This window comes from Anomaloglossus baeobatrachus, chromosome 5 (genome assembly GCF_048569485.1).
Source record: "Anomaloglossus baeobatrachus isolate aAnoBae1 chromosome 5, aAnoBae1.hap1, whole genome shotgun sequence".
NCBI classification, from domain to species: domain Eukaryota; kingdom Metazoa; phylum Chordata; class Amphibia; order Anura; family Aromobatidae; genus Anomaloglossus; species Anomaloglossus baeobatrachus.
This window is the reverse complement of record NC_134357.1, coordinates 62,672,632-62,687,784: the sequence shown is the minus strand read 5'-3', so window position 1 is coordinate 62,687,784 and position 15,153 is coordinate 62,672,632. Positions and strand designations below refer to the sequence as shown.

At 50.7% G+C, this 15,153-nt stretch overlaps 1 protein-coding gene across 1 annotated transcript in view; it reads left to right on the top strand.

The window, feature by feature from the left end:
- The window catches only part of DNTT (DNA nucleotidylexotransferase), a 599,319-nt gene that overhangs the window by 428,084 nt on the left and 156,082 nt on the right, over positions 1–15,153 (top strand). The window contains exons 8-9 of the mRNA XM_075352281.1: positions 1,063–1,165; positions 3,149–3,418. Coding sequence (XP_075208396.1) covers positions 1,063–1,165; positions 3,149–3,418 — 373 coding nt within the window. The remainder of the gene's footprint in view (positions 1–1,062; positions 1,166–3,148; positions 3,419–15,153) is intronic.

Genomic DNA, 15,153 nt, shown 5'->3' with positions numbered 1-15,153 from the left:
TTGGTGCACTTTAATCATGGCGGGAGTGTAGGGTGAGCTAACCAAATTCAGCCCATTGTTTTATTCCATTTTTGGGGAACTACTATTTGCTATCACCCAACATTTGTAGACTGCACAGCATCAATACCTTCAATATTAACCTTCCTTTGGGCTGGGGGTAAATTTAGTCCACCATAAGGTACAGTTACACACTAAGGGGTACTTTGCATGCTGCGACATCGCAAGCCGATGCTGCGATACCGAGCGCGATAGTCCCCACCCCCGTCGCAGCAGCGGTATCCTTGTGATAGCAGCCGTAGCAAACATAATCGCTACAGCAGCTTCATATGGACTCACCTGTCCTGGGACGTCGCTTTGGCCGGCGACCCGCCTCCTTGTTAAGGGGACGGGTCGTACGGCGTCACTGCGACGTCACACGGCAGGCGGCCAATAGGAGCGGAGTTGCGGAGATGAGCAGGATGTAAACATCCCGCCCACCTTCTCCCTTCCGCATATCCTACGGGAGCCGCGGTGACGCCGGTAGGAGATGTTCCTCACTCCTGCGGCTTCACCCACAGCGATGTGTGCTGCTGCTGGAGCGAGGAACAACATCGGACCATCACGTCAGCGTAATTATGGATTACGCCGACGCTACACCGATGATACGATTACGACGCTTTTGCGCTCGTTAATCGTATCATCTAGGCTTTACACACTACGATGTCGCCTGCGATGATGGATGTGCGTCACTTTCAATTTGACCCCACCGACATCGCACCTGCGATGTCGTAGTGTGCAAAGTACCCCTAAGTGGTTCATGTCCATCACTATTTAGAAGTCCATTCATATCATTACATTAGATCCTGGTGATTCAGGATATTACACATCCAGAACAAGGGGTACACGGTGCAGGAACAAGAAGGATATAAGATGTCTTTAGCAAATGTGGATTCTTTTCCTATTGATATGTTCTTAATTTATTTTGTTATGCATGACAATGATGGGAAAATGCTCACGATACGATGAAATGTAATGAAGGTATGACAATCTGTGACCAAGAAATATTTTTCCTTCAATCCACAGGGGTAAAGTTGTTGGACACGATGTAGATCTCTTAATTACATGTCCAAGAAGTGGAGTCGAAAAAAATATCTTGCACAACACCATTAATGTCCTAAAAAATCAGGTGAGACATTCCACTGAGTGCACAAAAAATATCATATCTCTTATTTATTCAACTCACTTATATAGCGCCAATAATGCCACAATGATTTACAGAGATTATCAACGTTGTCTCCATTGGGGCTCACAATCTCAATTCCTTATCAGTATGTCTTTGGAGTGATGGGGCACTCCCATGATAACACCAATTTCACCTTTAGGGTAGGATTCCACTTACGAGAGACTCGAGCGTATCTCGGGACGGCCTGCCTCTTTCCCGACGGGAGCGTCTCAGCTGCATAGAAATAGATGCAGCTGACCAGCTCCTGTTGGGAGAGAGGCAGGCTGTCCCAGGAGATGTGATGCGAGATACACTCGAGTTTCTCGTAAGTAGAATCCTACCCTTATATGTATCCTTGGATGCACATTCAGAAGAAAAGTATTGCAGAGACCAGCTGGGTCTCTGCACTGCAATACATGCGACAAGTCAAACAGAGGCTGCAGCTGATGTCTCATTGCCCGTGGCATGTGTGCCAAAGTCAGTTTCCGGCTTCTGCCCCGGCTATAACAGAGGACGACATACATAGTTTTAAGCAGGAAGAGGTTAAAATAATTGTTTGTTTTTTTTTCATTGTGTTGCAGAAGACTGGAGGACATTATTACTGTAAGGGTTCCAGGATGGCGAACATTATACCAGGATGGAGGACATTATAGAATGGGGTCGGGATGGAGGGCAATATAACAGGAAGGGGCCCAGGATAGAGGACATTGTTATAAGATGGGGCCCAGAATTGGAAACATTATAGCAGGAAGGGGCCCAGAATGGGGGACATTTTTATAAGAGGGGCCCAGGATGGGAGACATGATAATAGGAAGGGGCCCAGGATGACTACATTATTACAGAAAGGAACTAGGATTGTAGATATTTTTACAGGAAGGTGCCCAGGATGGGAGACATTATTAAATAAATGGATCAGGATGAAAGACATTATTATAGGAAAGGGACAGAATGGGAGACATTGATACTGGATGTGGTCCAGGATGGGGGACTTTATTAAATAAAGGGCTCAGGATTGGGGGCATTATTAAATAAAGAAACCAGGATGGAGGACATTATTATAGAAAGGGACCAGAATAGGGAACATTATTACAGGAAGGGGCTAGGATTAGGGAACTTTATTATAGGAAGGGGATCAGGATGAGGGACATTATTAAATAGAGCCCAGGATGGGGGACATTATTCAGGATGGGCCCATGATGGGGGACATTATTATAAGAAGAAACCCACGATGGGGGACATTATACCAGAAAGGGGATATTATGAAATAAAGGGGCCTATGATGACGAACATTACAACAGGAAAGGGCACAGGATGGGGAAACTATTTAATAAAGAGGGCTAGGTTGGGGTCCATTATTACAGGAAGGAGCCCTGGATGGGGGCCAGCACAGGTATGTCTTTATAGGATCAAGATCACTACAATGGCCCATATATTTGACCAACAAGCAGTTGAGGGGCTCAGGTCTAAATTTTTCACCGGGGACGATCGGATTTTAGCTACGCCAAGGTGCTTGGAATTTTTCACAGGGAATCCCCAGGTTACAACCTCCAGAGCTTTAACTGAGATTTCAGAAAGCAGGACACTAATTGACCTTATTGATTAGACACAGAGTACTGGGGAAGGTTCTTAATCAAACCAAAGGCAACAGAACATTGGTTGATGCAATTAGTAGTTGGCATTACTGGCCTTTAAAAATGTGCATGTGCAATACACAGCAGAGCAATGCAAAACAGTAGGACAGTGGCAGCTGTGGAGAAGATACTGAGCAATGGAAGAGATAGGACAGTGCAGCATGACAGTTCTGATCACGGTCACAGGTACTAAGTTGTCTTACAAATTGGAAGGCTTTGTGCATATACAGAGGCAAGTAAAGATGCAATCTCACTTTTTATTCAGCCTTACCTGTCCAGCCGTAAACATAATTCTACAAATTAATTTCATTCAAAGGGTCGCCTTCTTTTTCATGATATAATTGAATCAACATTTGATGACACAAAGCGGCCCAGCCGGTGTGTGGATAACCTCGATCATTATCAGAAGAGCTTTTTAATACTGAAACTTTTGAAAAAAGAAATTGAGGGTGAAAAAACAAAAGATGAAGGCTGGACAAAGCCAGAAGAAGCTGATCGTAGAGACTGGAAGGCCGTGCGGGTTGACCTAGTAATTACTCCACAGGAACAGTACGCCTTTGCACTTCTTGGATGGACAGGCTCTCCGGTAAGATATAATACTGGGTCATATTAATTCACATCAAGCAGCATCAGATTGGTAAATTCTATATACACAGTAAGTAGGAACATTGATCAGTACCAGTTATTTGTAATTCAGAGATGGTAGCTACTCAAAAGATCATAGAGTACTGCATGGCACAACACGTAAAATTAAAGTGTGAAGTATGGACCCTTGTACGCAGCAATGCCATTTATGACTGACCTATTTGGTGTTTCTGTCGCGGGTGGAGGAGGGGACGCCGAGCTCTCCCACTGCTCGGGTCCGGCTGCCGCGGCCGCCGCGGCCTGCTGCTGCTCGGTGGCTCAAGCGATGGGCCGGATCCCGGGGACTCTAGCGGCGCTCCTCGCCCGTGAGTGAAAGGGGATTGGGTTTTGGGATATAGTTTATTGTCCGTGATGCCACCCACGTTTGTGGTGATTTGTTGACACCACCGCTGCTCTGTATGGGGATCCCGGGAATGATGGTATGGAGCAGCAAGTTGTTGTGTTGCCCCTCCGTGGGTAGGGGTTGGTGATCCCGGGACCCAGTGATGAGGTGGGAGATGCAGGGCTTGGTAGGCGCAGGGACGCGGGGGCAGCGCTGTGCCTTGCGGCACTGTGGTACTCACTCAGCCTGAGACGATGACACAGTTCTCGGTAAAACACACGGCTGGAAAGACGGTTCCCACGGACTGCTGCACTTGCTTTTCCCCAGTAGTTGACGGTGACGGTCCCTTTTCCTGCACCTAAGATATTGATGGTTGCGATGGGTTCCCACCGGTAACCCGCTCCCCGGCTTGGATATGGGCCGGAGGAGCCCTACTTTGCCCGCAGGCGCTGGCCCTGAGAAACTGGTGCCCTGGCGGTGGCGGTGTCTCTCTGTTATGGTTGGACTGTTGCCTTCTATCGGGACTTGGTTGTTGGGAGACAGTCGTCCCCTTCACTGACAGATTTGGCAAATTATGGTGACTCCTAGCCTTGCCGGGATCCGAAAGGCCCCTGCCCTGGTGCTGACTGTTCCTTGTACACTGCTCCAGACCGCCGGGTCACCACCCGTCCGCGGTCCTTCCAGCAACCTCCGAGCAGTCACCCCTGCGGACAATCACCGCCGTCTGCTGACCTTGCTGTCTCTCAGTCCGGGGCACACACCCGGACCAACTTCAGGCTTTACAAACTGTCACTTTAGCTTTTCTCCTTAGCTCCACTACTACTTCACTTCCTTCTACTTTCACTTCCTTAACTGTTCTCTAGCTCTTCCCTGAGCTGACTGCCTGGTTTTCCCGCCTCCAGAGCTGTGAACTCCTCGGTGGGCGGAGCCAACCGCCTGGCCCACCCCCTGGTGTGAACACCAGCTCCTGGAGGAAGGCAACAAGGATTTTTGGTTAGCTTAGATGTTCCTAACTGGGGTGTAGGGTGTGGTGGTGTTATGACCTGTGACCCCTGGCTTGCCCAGGGCGTCACATTTCAAAGAGTACACTATTGGGCTATGATACGTATCCATAGGCCTTACATGTGCTAAAATATGGTGCCTTTGTGAGAACATATACTGCTTCTACAGAAGATCAGCAAATAGCCTCTTCAGAGATAGCACCACCTATTAGAAGTAGCAATCCTAAAAGTCAATATCAACTAGATAAAATGCACCAAGCCAGAAACTCAATTTACAAACGTGTTTCTCAGGGTATTTTCCCCTCATCAGTGCAAAGCAAGAGATCTGATCTGACTAAGTGAGAGGCCTCTCCCGTGCAATGCCCCCATGGGAATTTAAATATGCAAATAGCCTCATCGGATAGCAAGACAATTGGAACTCTAGCGCCACCTATTGAGGTAGCAATTGTAAAAGTAAATAGTGACCCTTGCCTTGCCACATGACTTGGGATAAGAAGCCAAACCAGATGGCTTATCACTCTCCACAAGGAGAATCATTCCTCCCAATTCCCTCTGTGAGAAACCTCTCATCCAGCAAAATTAGATCTCCGGCTTTACACTGATGAGGAGAAAACAACCCAAAACATACGTCTACAAATAAAGTTTCTGGTTTGGCTTCTTATACTAAGTCATGTGGCAAAGCTCTTTGAAGGGTCTATAATGACTAGGATTGCTACACACAGAGGGTGTCACAAGAGTTCTACTTTTCTTTGTTCTCTGAGGAGTACGTTTTGTATATTTAATCTGCCAGAGGAACATTGCATGGCCTATAAGTCTCCTTATGCACTTGGCACTCTCCACAAGAAGAAACTTCCCCCCCTTAGAATACTAAGAGAGAATAACTCCTAAATATGGTAGGTAGATTAGATTTTTTTCACAGATATTTAGTGTATACATGCCTCAAATATACAATTTTAGACTCGAGAAGGTTCAGTAAGGACATATGAATTTTTATATTTTGATGTTTTTGTATATAGCCATGTGCATGATTGTTAATAGGGTGGTCAAATATTGGAAATAAGGTCATGAATTGTGTCTAATACTGCGGTTCAAAACTATTCAGCTCACAATTTTTAGACAAACACAACCAGTAGGCAGATATGGTGGTTTTTCTGCCAAAAAACTAAAGCCGATTATTTTTTCGGTCTTAAAAAAATATTTTCTAAATGCTTTTAACGGTTTTTATTATATCTTAACCATAGACATATACAGTTGAAACCAGAAGTTTACATACACTATCTAAATAGACACATTTGCAGGTTTTTCTCACTATCTGATGTGACGCCCTGGACCCCAGGGGTCACAGGTCACAACACTCACCACCTACACCCCCACACTAGAAAGGTACCATCAGTCAACCACAAAGACCTGATTGCCTCCCTCAGTGTTAGACAGGCATACCAGGTGGAGTCAGGCGGAAAGACACCCCCCCCCGAGGAGTCTGCTGGCCTGAGGCAGGAAGACAGCTAGTTAGTTAGTTCAGACAGTCAGTGCACACAGGCGGTTCAAACAGTCAGGCAGGCAGACGGCAGTGGCCGCCTGCAGGAGACCGGGAATACGACCAGCGGAACCATAAGGGACCGGGACAGGGTAGTGGCCTGCTGGGGGGAGCTAACTGGATACCGGAGCACCAGGCAGGGTACTCAGACCCCGACAAGGTTATATGCCACCACCATAGTCAGATTAACTGATTGCGGTCTAGACCTCAGGGGTTCATTCCCACCAAAGTCCCATTTGAAGGCAACAGGGGCTCCTATGACACATACACGCCGGGGAGTGGGCTACCAGTGCCCAGCCACAGTGGTCACACTACAAATGTGGCGCCCTGGACAAGCCAGGGGCCACAGAGCACAACACCCTACACACCCCACACTCCCAGCAGGTACACCGAAGTCAGACAAAAACCCTTGTTGCCTTCCTCCAGGGGCTGATGATCACACCAGGGGGTGGGCCAGGCGGTTGGTCCCGCCCACCGAGGAGTTCACAGTCCTGGAGGCGGGAAAAACAGACAGTCTAGTTTTGACAGTAAAAGTGGAAGGAGGAAAGTGTAGTAGTGGAGCAACTGACTGACAGCGTCCGAGTGTGTGGCCCGGGCGAGACAGCAAGGTTGGCAGACGGTGGTGACCGTCTGCAGGAGTGGCCTATCAGAGTTACCGTGAGGACCGTGGACGGGCGGTGGCCCGGCGGTACCGGCCCGGTACACGAAGAGAAGTCAGCACCATCTGGCAGGGGCTTGCGGACCCCGGCAAGGCTAGGAGTCGCCGTGAATTTGCCGAATCCGTTAGTGAAGGGGACCTCCTGGGTTTCCAAACAGCTAAGTCCCGACAGAAGGCAACAGTCCAACCAGCAGAGAGAGACACCGCCACCGCCAAGGCAACTGTTTCTTAGGGCCAGAGCGTGCGGGCAAAAAGGGGCTCCTCCAGCCCATATCCAAGCTGGGGAGCGGGTTACCGGTGGGAACCCATCGGAACCAACAACCGTACACCGGTGCAGGGAAAGGCAGTCACCATCAACCGGCCGGGAGAAACAACATCGCAGCCGTCTGTGGGACCCGTCCATCCAGCCGAGTGTTTTACCGAGAACTGTGTCTTCATCATTGGGCTGAGTGAGTACCACCGTGCTGTGCGGCACAGCGCTGCCCCTGCACCTCCCCAGGCCCCGTAACCCGCCTGCCATCCATCCCTACCCCATCACCGGGCCCCGGGACAACCTACCCCCTACTCACAGAGGGGAGAACTAACAACAAAGCTGCTCCCTGTCACCGCTCCCGGGATTCCCCATCCAGAGCAGCGGTGGTGTCACCAAAATCACCACAACCGTGGGTGGCGTCACGGACAATAACAATAAATCCCCACAATCAATCCCTTTTCACTCACGGGCGAGGAGCGCCGCTCGAGTCCCCGGGATCCGGCCCACCGCTCGAGCCACCACCGAGCAGCGGCAGCCGCAGCAGCGGCCGGACCCGAGCAGTGGGAGAGCGCAGCGTCCCCTCCTCCGCCTGCGACACAAACACAGGTGCAGGAGAAAGGCGGACATTGTCAACCCGACTTGGAAGCTGCAGCCGGCTGCGGGAACCGTTCATACCTTCGTTTGGTTTACCAGTGACTCTGTGTGGTTTAATCATGAGTACACCAGTGCTATCTGACACCGTGCCGCATCGCAGCTCTGCGCCCTGCACCCCGGCCCTTGCACAAGCGGGCCCCGGGACCAACATCCCCTACCCATGGAGGGGTTAACACCTAGCTGTGCCACTACACCACTCCCGGGAGTCCCTGTACCTTCACCGCAGCGGTGGTGTGCTCCATCACCACAACCCGTGGGTGGTGTCACGAACGATCATCCCCAAACCAAATACCCGCATCCCCCGTGTGTAACGCCAACCCCCCTTGCAGAGCGACGTGACCCCCGGGTCCGTGAGAAGCTCGAGCGACCACACGTAGAACGCGAGCACGGATCTGAGCGGCTCGGCGGCCGCAGCCGAGGCCGCGGGGCGGTACACATCGACTCTTCTGGCGTCACGAACAGGATAGAACCAGTCTACTTACCAGTAAAAGTGCACCTTGTGGTTCCCGTCAGCGGCGTCCCGCTGAAAAATCTGAAGATCCGCCATCTTGGGTGCGAAAGTTTCCCGCTCGAGTCGTCTTCCCCGAGCAGTGAAGGCGCGAAAGTGAAGCCCCGCCCCCAAAGAGAGAAGTGCTGTAGAAAAAACAAGGGGGCGGGCGAGGAGCTGGCCTCATGTGATATCAGGGATAAGAAGCAGGGACACCAGGACTCTGCACCCGTCTTGATCCTGGATCCCGAGCAAGAAACATGTCCGCCCCGTCCAGCAAGCCTGAAGCCCCGGAGCCCGCGCCCGGAACAGCGGCGTGGGTGGAAGCCTGGACAGCGCAGATGAGGTGCCATCAGCAGACCCAAGTCCAGCTCCTGGTGGAAGGATGGGTGGATGAGATGGAGGAGGTAGCTGCGGCCGTGCGGGCACGTGAGGTGGAGGCAGCGTTGGAGGAGCGGGTAAGCGACCCACGTCCCTATGTCCCAGAGGGAACGGCTACTGCTGCCGAGGGGCCCGGTCTGCTCCAGCTCACCCTGCTGCGTCCCCCACCGCCCGTACCGGTCACTGCTGCTCCACTGATCGGTCCGCTGCCTCCGACACCGGCAGCGGGTACCACCGTACCTGCCCGCAAGGGCAGGCCTGTAGACGCGGCCCGCGGATCCCGTTGCAGTGGAAGGTGCCCGTTCCCCGTGAGGAACCCAGGTCCCGGAAGTGACCACGCCTGAAGAGGCCCCAGCAGTCTGCCCGGCCTGAAGAATGCTGGACGCTGACCGGCAGGAGGTCCGGAAGGTGAGGCTGGCCGCTCCCAAGCTCCAGGCCTCAGCTGAGGCAGCGGAGGGTTGTGGCTGCAAGGCAGCAAGACAGGCCGCGACACAGTGAGGCTCCCCAACACAGATGGTGCCGGTTGTAGTCAGCATCGGGGAGCGTTGACGGGCCCGACCGCCGCGCAGATGGTGCGTGCGGAAACCCCATACTGGGAGCGGCAGCTGAACCAGACGGGCCGGGAGATCAAGGCCCGTGAAAAGGAGAAGGCCGCGGTACTAGCCCGCACCATCCGGGAAAAAGAGAACCTCCGGAATGCAACATACCGGGTGCGGGGCCAGACCTACGAGGGCCAGGTCCGGCGGTTTTGCCCCCGGCGCGGATGGGGGTTTATATACGAACCGGGCCTGGAGGCTGAAGTCTTTTTCTCCAGGAGGGATGTATACCATCACTTGCCCCTGGGCCACCCGGATCATGACCTGAAGGCCGGGGAGCTGGTAACCTGCACCCGCCACTGCGGGGAGAGGGGCTGGTTCGCCCTTGATGTCAGAAGGAGGGCGAGCCGCAGCGTTCCTGGGAGGCCTCAGTCCCCTCCCCTGTTATATAGCCCCAATGTGGAGCTGGAGGAGGAGTACGAAGAAGGAGATCTAAAGTAAGGCAGCGGACTCCCGTTGTCAACAGTGACAGTCCCCGTTGGGACCAAAAGTTTATTTTGTGGTAGCCCGTTGGCTGCTGAAGTGCCCGTCCCCGTTGGGACTGATGTTGTCCCCATTCCCATCCTCAAAGACAAGGCTAAGAACTTGCAAGCCACCCAAAAACTATTGGGCTTGTAAATAGTGCCCAACTGCCCCTTCCCGCAATTGCCAGTCCCCGGAGAGGCTGGTTGGAGGACGGACCCGCAGCAGAGCAGGCTGGGGTCCGGTCACCACCAGGACCGGTGACCATCCTCCGGGTCAGGGGTCCCCTTGGACGTGGGGCCTCTGAAGGACTGCCGGGTGCGTATCACCGTACCCGTTCCCGCTTGGGTGGCCTGGGCCAGTTCCCATTTTCCGGACTAGAGAAAAGGCGTGCTGCCTGTTTCTTAGGGGCAGCATCAAGGTTCAGGTTGCTTGGGTGGGAAAGCGGATGGACCCATTCCCGTAAAGTTATTAAAGATGTTTTCCCGTTTGCAACGGTTCAAGTGATGTGCCTCCCGCAAGGGAAGAAATGAGAAACAAAAATATGCTTTTGACTGTTTCATTTGTTATTTATCTTTTCAGAAAAATAAAAACCGGTGTGGACGGGCAGCACGTGGACGGTCTGCATTAAACCAAGGGGGAATGTGATGCCTTGGACCTCAGGGGTCACAGGTCACAACACTCACCACCTACACCCCCACACTAGAAAGGTACTATCAGTCAACCACAAAGATCTGATTGCTTCCCTCAATGTTAGACAGGCACACCAGGTGGGCGTAGGCAGGCGGAAAGACACGCCCCCGAGGAGTCTGCTGGCCTGAGGCATGAAGACAGCTAGCAAGTTAGCTCAGACAGTCAGTGCAGACAGACGGTTCAAACAGTCAGGCAGGCGGCAGTGGCCGCCTGCAGGAGATCGGGAATACAACCAGCGGAACCGTAAGGGACCGGGACAGGGTAGTGGTCCACCGGAACCGAACAGGGGAGCTAACTGGATACCGGAGCACCAGGAAGGGTACTCAGACCCCGACTAGGCTATATGCAACCACCATAGTCAGATTAACTGATTGCGGTCTGGACCTCAGGGGTTCATTCCCACAAAAGTCCCGTTTTAAGGCAACAGCCCAACCCGTCCGGATAGTAGCCACTGCCAGAGGCCAGAGATCCAAGGGCCAGCGTCTGCGGGCAACAGGGGCTCCTACGACACATACATGCCGGGGAGCGGACTACCAGTGCCCAGTCACAGTGGTCACACTACAAACACAGGTGCAGGAGAAAGGCGGACATTGCCAACCCAACTAGGAAGCTGCAGCCGGCTGCGGGCCCCGTTCATACCTTCGTTTGGTTTACCAGTGACTCTGTGTGGTTTAATCGTGAGTACACCAGTGCCATCCGGCACCGCGCCGCATCGCAGCCCTGCGCCCTGCACCCTGGCCCTCGCACAACCAGGCCCCGGGACCAACATCCCCTATCCACGGAGGGGTCAACACCTAGCTGCGCCACTACACCGCTCCCGGGAGTCCCCATACCTTCACCGCAGCGGTGGTGTCCACCATCACCACAACCCGTGGGTGGCGTCACGAACGATCATCCCCAAACCAAATACCCGCATCCTCCGTGTGTAACGCCAACCCCCCTTGTAGAGTGACGTGACCCCCGGGTCCGTGAGAGGCTCGAGCCACCACCTGTAGAACGCGAGTATGGATCCGAGCGGCTCTGCAGCCGAGACCGCAGGGCGGTACACTGACATCAAATCAGAATAAACATTTCCCATTTTAGGTCAATTAAGAACCAAAATTATTTATATTTGCCAAATGCCAGAATAATGAGAGAGAGAGAAAGTTTTCAGGCATTTTTATTACTTTCTGCAAAGTCAAAAGTTTACATACACCAAGAGTACTATGCCTTTAAACAATATGGGGCATCCCATTTGATGATGTCATGTCTTTGGAAGCTTCTGATAGGTTTATTGGCAACATCTGAGTTAATTAGAGATACACCTGTGGATTTATTTTCATGCACACCTGAAATAACTTGCTTCCTTGTGTAGCATCATGGGAAAGTCAAAATAAATCAGCCAAAAGCTTGGGAAGAGAAAAACATGTCAGTAAGAAAAACCATGTATATGTAGCACCCCTGAACCCATCAGGGCACTACAAGGTACTGCATCCTGTCATAGATGCAGGGCCTAGCCCCAGGGACCTGGAAGACCACCAATACACATAACATCCCCAGTTTCCCTCTCCCAATCATTGGTGTCTGCCTAGTTGGGACCCAATGAATGGCCACCCAGGGGTGGAGCCAATCCAGTCCACTAGACGACAACCGGGGGGGGAGGAGTAAGTCAGTGGTTCAGTCTGTAGTGACAGTTGTAGGAAACGGACTTGTCTTCAGACGGGGTCATGTAGCAGTGACCTAGCTGGTGAAGGAGAGTGGTTGCCAGGGAGGGTACGACGCGGTACCCCTAGAACCATAGCACCGACGGGGCACAAGGCCCTAGGTCAGGCAAATGCTTCAGGCTACCTGATAAATACCTGCACAGTGAGGGGACCATCCAGGACCTTGCTGACCCAAGAATCCGGGGGCACCAGCAGTAATGAGAGAGCCAGGGACCGGAACAGAACAACGACCCTACAGGGTTAACACTGCCTGCCATACGGACCAGAGACTGAAAGACAAACAGGAGGGGACCCCCAGATGCTCCAAGCCACGGAGTTCCTCCAACCAGTGAGAGGTGCAGGGGAAAGAAGCCACCAGGTTACCACACCGGCACTGGGACAAAAGGGACCAGGGGTCGAAACCAGCCATCCTCAGTGAACCAGAATTACCACTGCTAGGAGTAAACACCAGTTGCACTGCATTCCCATCGTGTGGTCTCCCTTCTTTCCACGCCGAGCTCCATCATTCACCCCCTGGGGCTACTTGCGGAGAGGGCAACATCCAAGCTGCCATCACCACCAGCCCCAATGGCCATAGACTGTGCAGCGGCAGCTCCATCTACCTAGCCGCAACCCGCAAGTGGTGTCATGACATAAACTCTCTAATCTCCCTTGCAAATAACCCCTTTTCAAGCGTCTCCAAGGTCACAGAACCTGGCATCGGCCATTACACACCCGTGACACAGCATCCCCGTACATATACGGCCCGGGACAGAGTACCCCATAGCCTTGGGGCGGGTCATATATGTGTCTTTATAGATAGTGTATGTAAACTTCTGGTTTCAACTGTACGTGCATAAGTATTAATTTCCCTCTATCTATTTGGACTTGCATACCGCAGTGAAGAAATTTTAGAAAAATATTTCACATTTCTCATTCCTTGAATATTATAATGTAAAGTGAGTTGTTAAAGGAAATGTCTTGTACATGAGAAATTGCCTGTGTAGAAGAAATTTGTCTTCATTTAAGATGTACCTGGTGCAACCCATCTCGGTCTAATGTTTTTACAAGGAGCTCTTTACAAATGCAATTCTGAGACCATCAGTATATCCCCCATTCTATTACCATCAAGAAACCCTGATTAAATTGTAAGTTCTTGCAGGAGGAAATGAAATGTGTCTCGGGAGTTCTGTCTTACACAACGTTATTATCATTTACTCCATAAAATAGAATCCTGCACATGTAAAGAGTCGCACACTCCCCGAAACAGATGCGGAACGGCGCAGGCTGTAATAAGCAGAATCCACTCCATAATTAGAGTAGGCAGAACTAACATTAAAAGTGATATTATATGTGAACGCTGGCCAAAGTATGGATTGTCTTCCCCGCAGACATTTTCCATAGTTAGTTATATAGTTTGGGCATGAAGAAGAGAAGAAATCAGTGGAATATTCATTCTAATCACTGTCCGCTCACTTCGGCGGTCACTTATACTTTTTCGTCTTTTACACCTTGATTTGTTTTATCTCTAGCCCTGTAATTACTGTACATCTACCTAATTTACATTTGATACCTATTTATATAAAATTATAGACATATTCATATTCCTAATTGGAGAGTTGACATTTTGTTATAGATAATATTTGGAAGAAAGGTTCAGGGTCTCGGAAGTTGCATCGATTTACTGAGAACGCTGCTTCTTTCTTAAATAGATGATTGAGTTTAATTTTATCTTTTTTAGGTTTGTTTTATTTCTAGATTTTTTTCACCATGCTTTTTTTGGTTTTTCTTAGTTTAATTTTATCTTTCTTTCTTTTTTTTGGCCAAAGTCAGAGACAAATGTGAAGAAAAATAAGAATTAATGGTCTATTTTTCAGATTTTTATTTTATTTTAATTTTTTTAATACAATGGGCCACTAACAAAGCATTTTAAATTGTCTCTTTTTATAGAAATTATATTTATATAATGGACATGTATTTTTTTTTACCGGGGCAGAGGTAGGAACAGTGACTCAGAGTAGTGTTTGGTTTTTTTTTTATTTTTTTTTATTTATTTATTTATTTTAACTTCATGTGCTGTTCTCTCTCATAAGGGCTTAACAGAAAAAAAGGCATTTTAATATATTAATACATTCTTTTTTTATTGCTGATTTTCCCTGTGACTGGTACTGGTGATTTAGCCCCAGTTACGTTGCAAATTCAGCCTTTTGACTGCATAGCAGAGCTGGTTCTTAGGACCCAGCCACTCCTTCTTTCACCTTGCACTTGGCAATCACTGGGTTTAGAGAAAAAAACACTGTTTATACAACCGCTTTTGTTTAGCACTGTGTATACAACAATGAGTAAAGGTGGTGTCACACACAGCGACAACGACAACGACGTCGCTGCTACGTCACCATTCTCTGTGATGTTGCAGCGATGTCCCGTCGCTGTCGCTGTGTGTGACATCCAGCAACGAGCTGGCCCCTGCTGTGAGGTCGCCGCTCATTGCTGAATGTCCAGCTTCATTTTTTGGTCGTCGCTCTCCCGCTGTGACGCACACATCACTGTGTGTGACAGTGAGAGAGCGACGAAATGAAGCGAGCAGGGAGCAGGAGCCGGTGTCTGGCAGCTGCGGTAAGCTGTAACCAAGGTAAACATCGGGTAACCAAGGTGGTTACCCGATATTTACCTTCGTTACCAGCCTCCGCCGCTCTCACGCTGCCAGCGCCGGCTCCTGCTCTCTGCACATGTAGCTACAGTACACATCGTGTAATTAACCCGATGTGTACTGTAGCTAGGAGAGCAGGGAGCCAGTGCTCAGTGTGCGCGGCTCCCTGCTCTCTGCACATGTTGCAGCACAGCGACGCCTGTCGTTATGATCGCTGCTTCGGCTGCTGTGTTTGACAGCTAAGCAGCGATCATAACAGCGACTTACAAGGTCGCTGCTACGTCACCATTTTGGTGACGT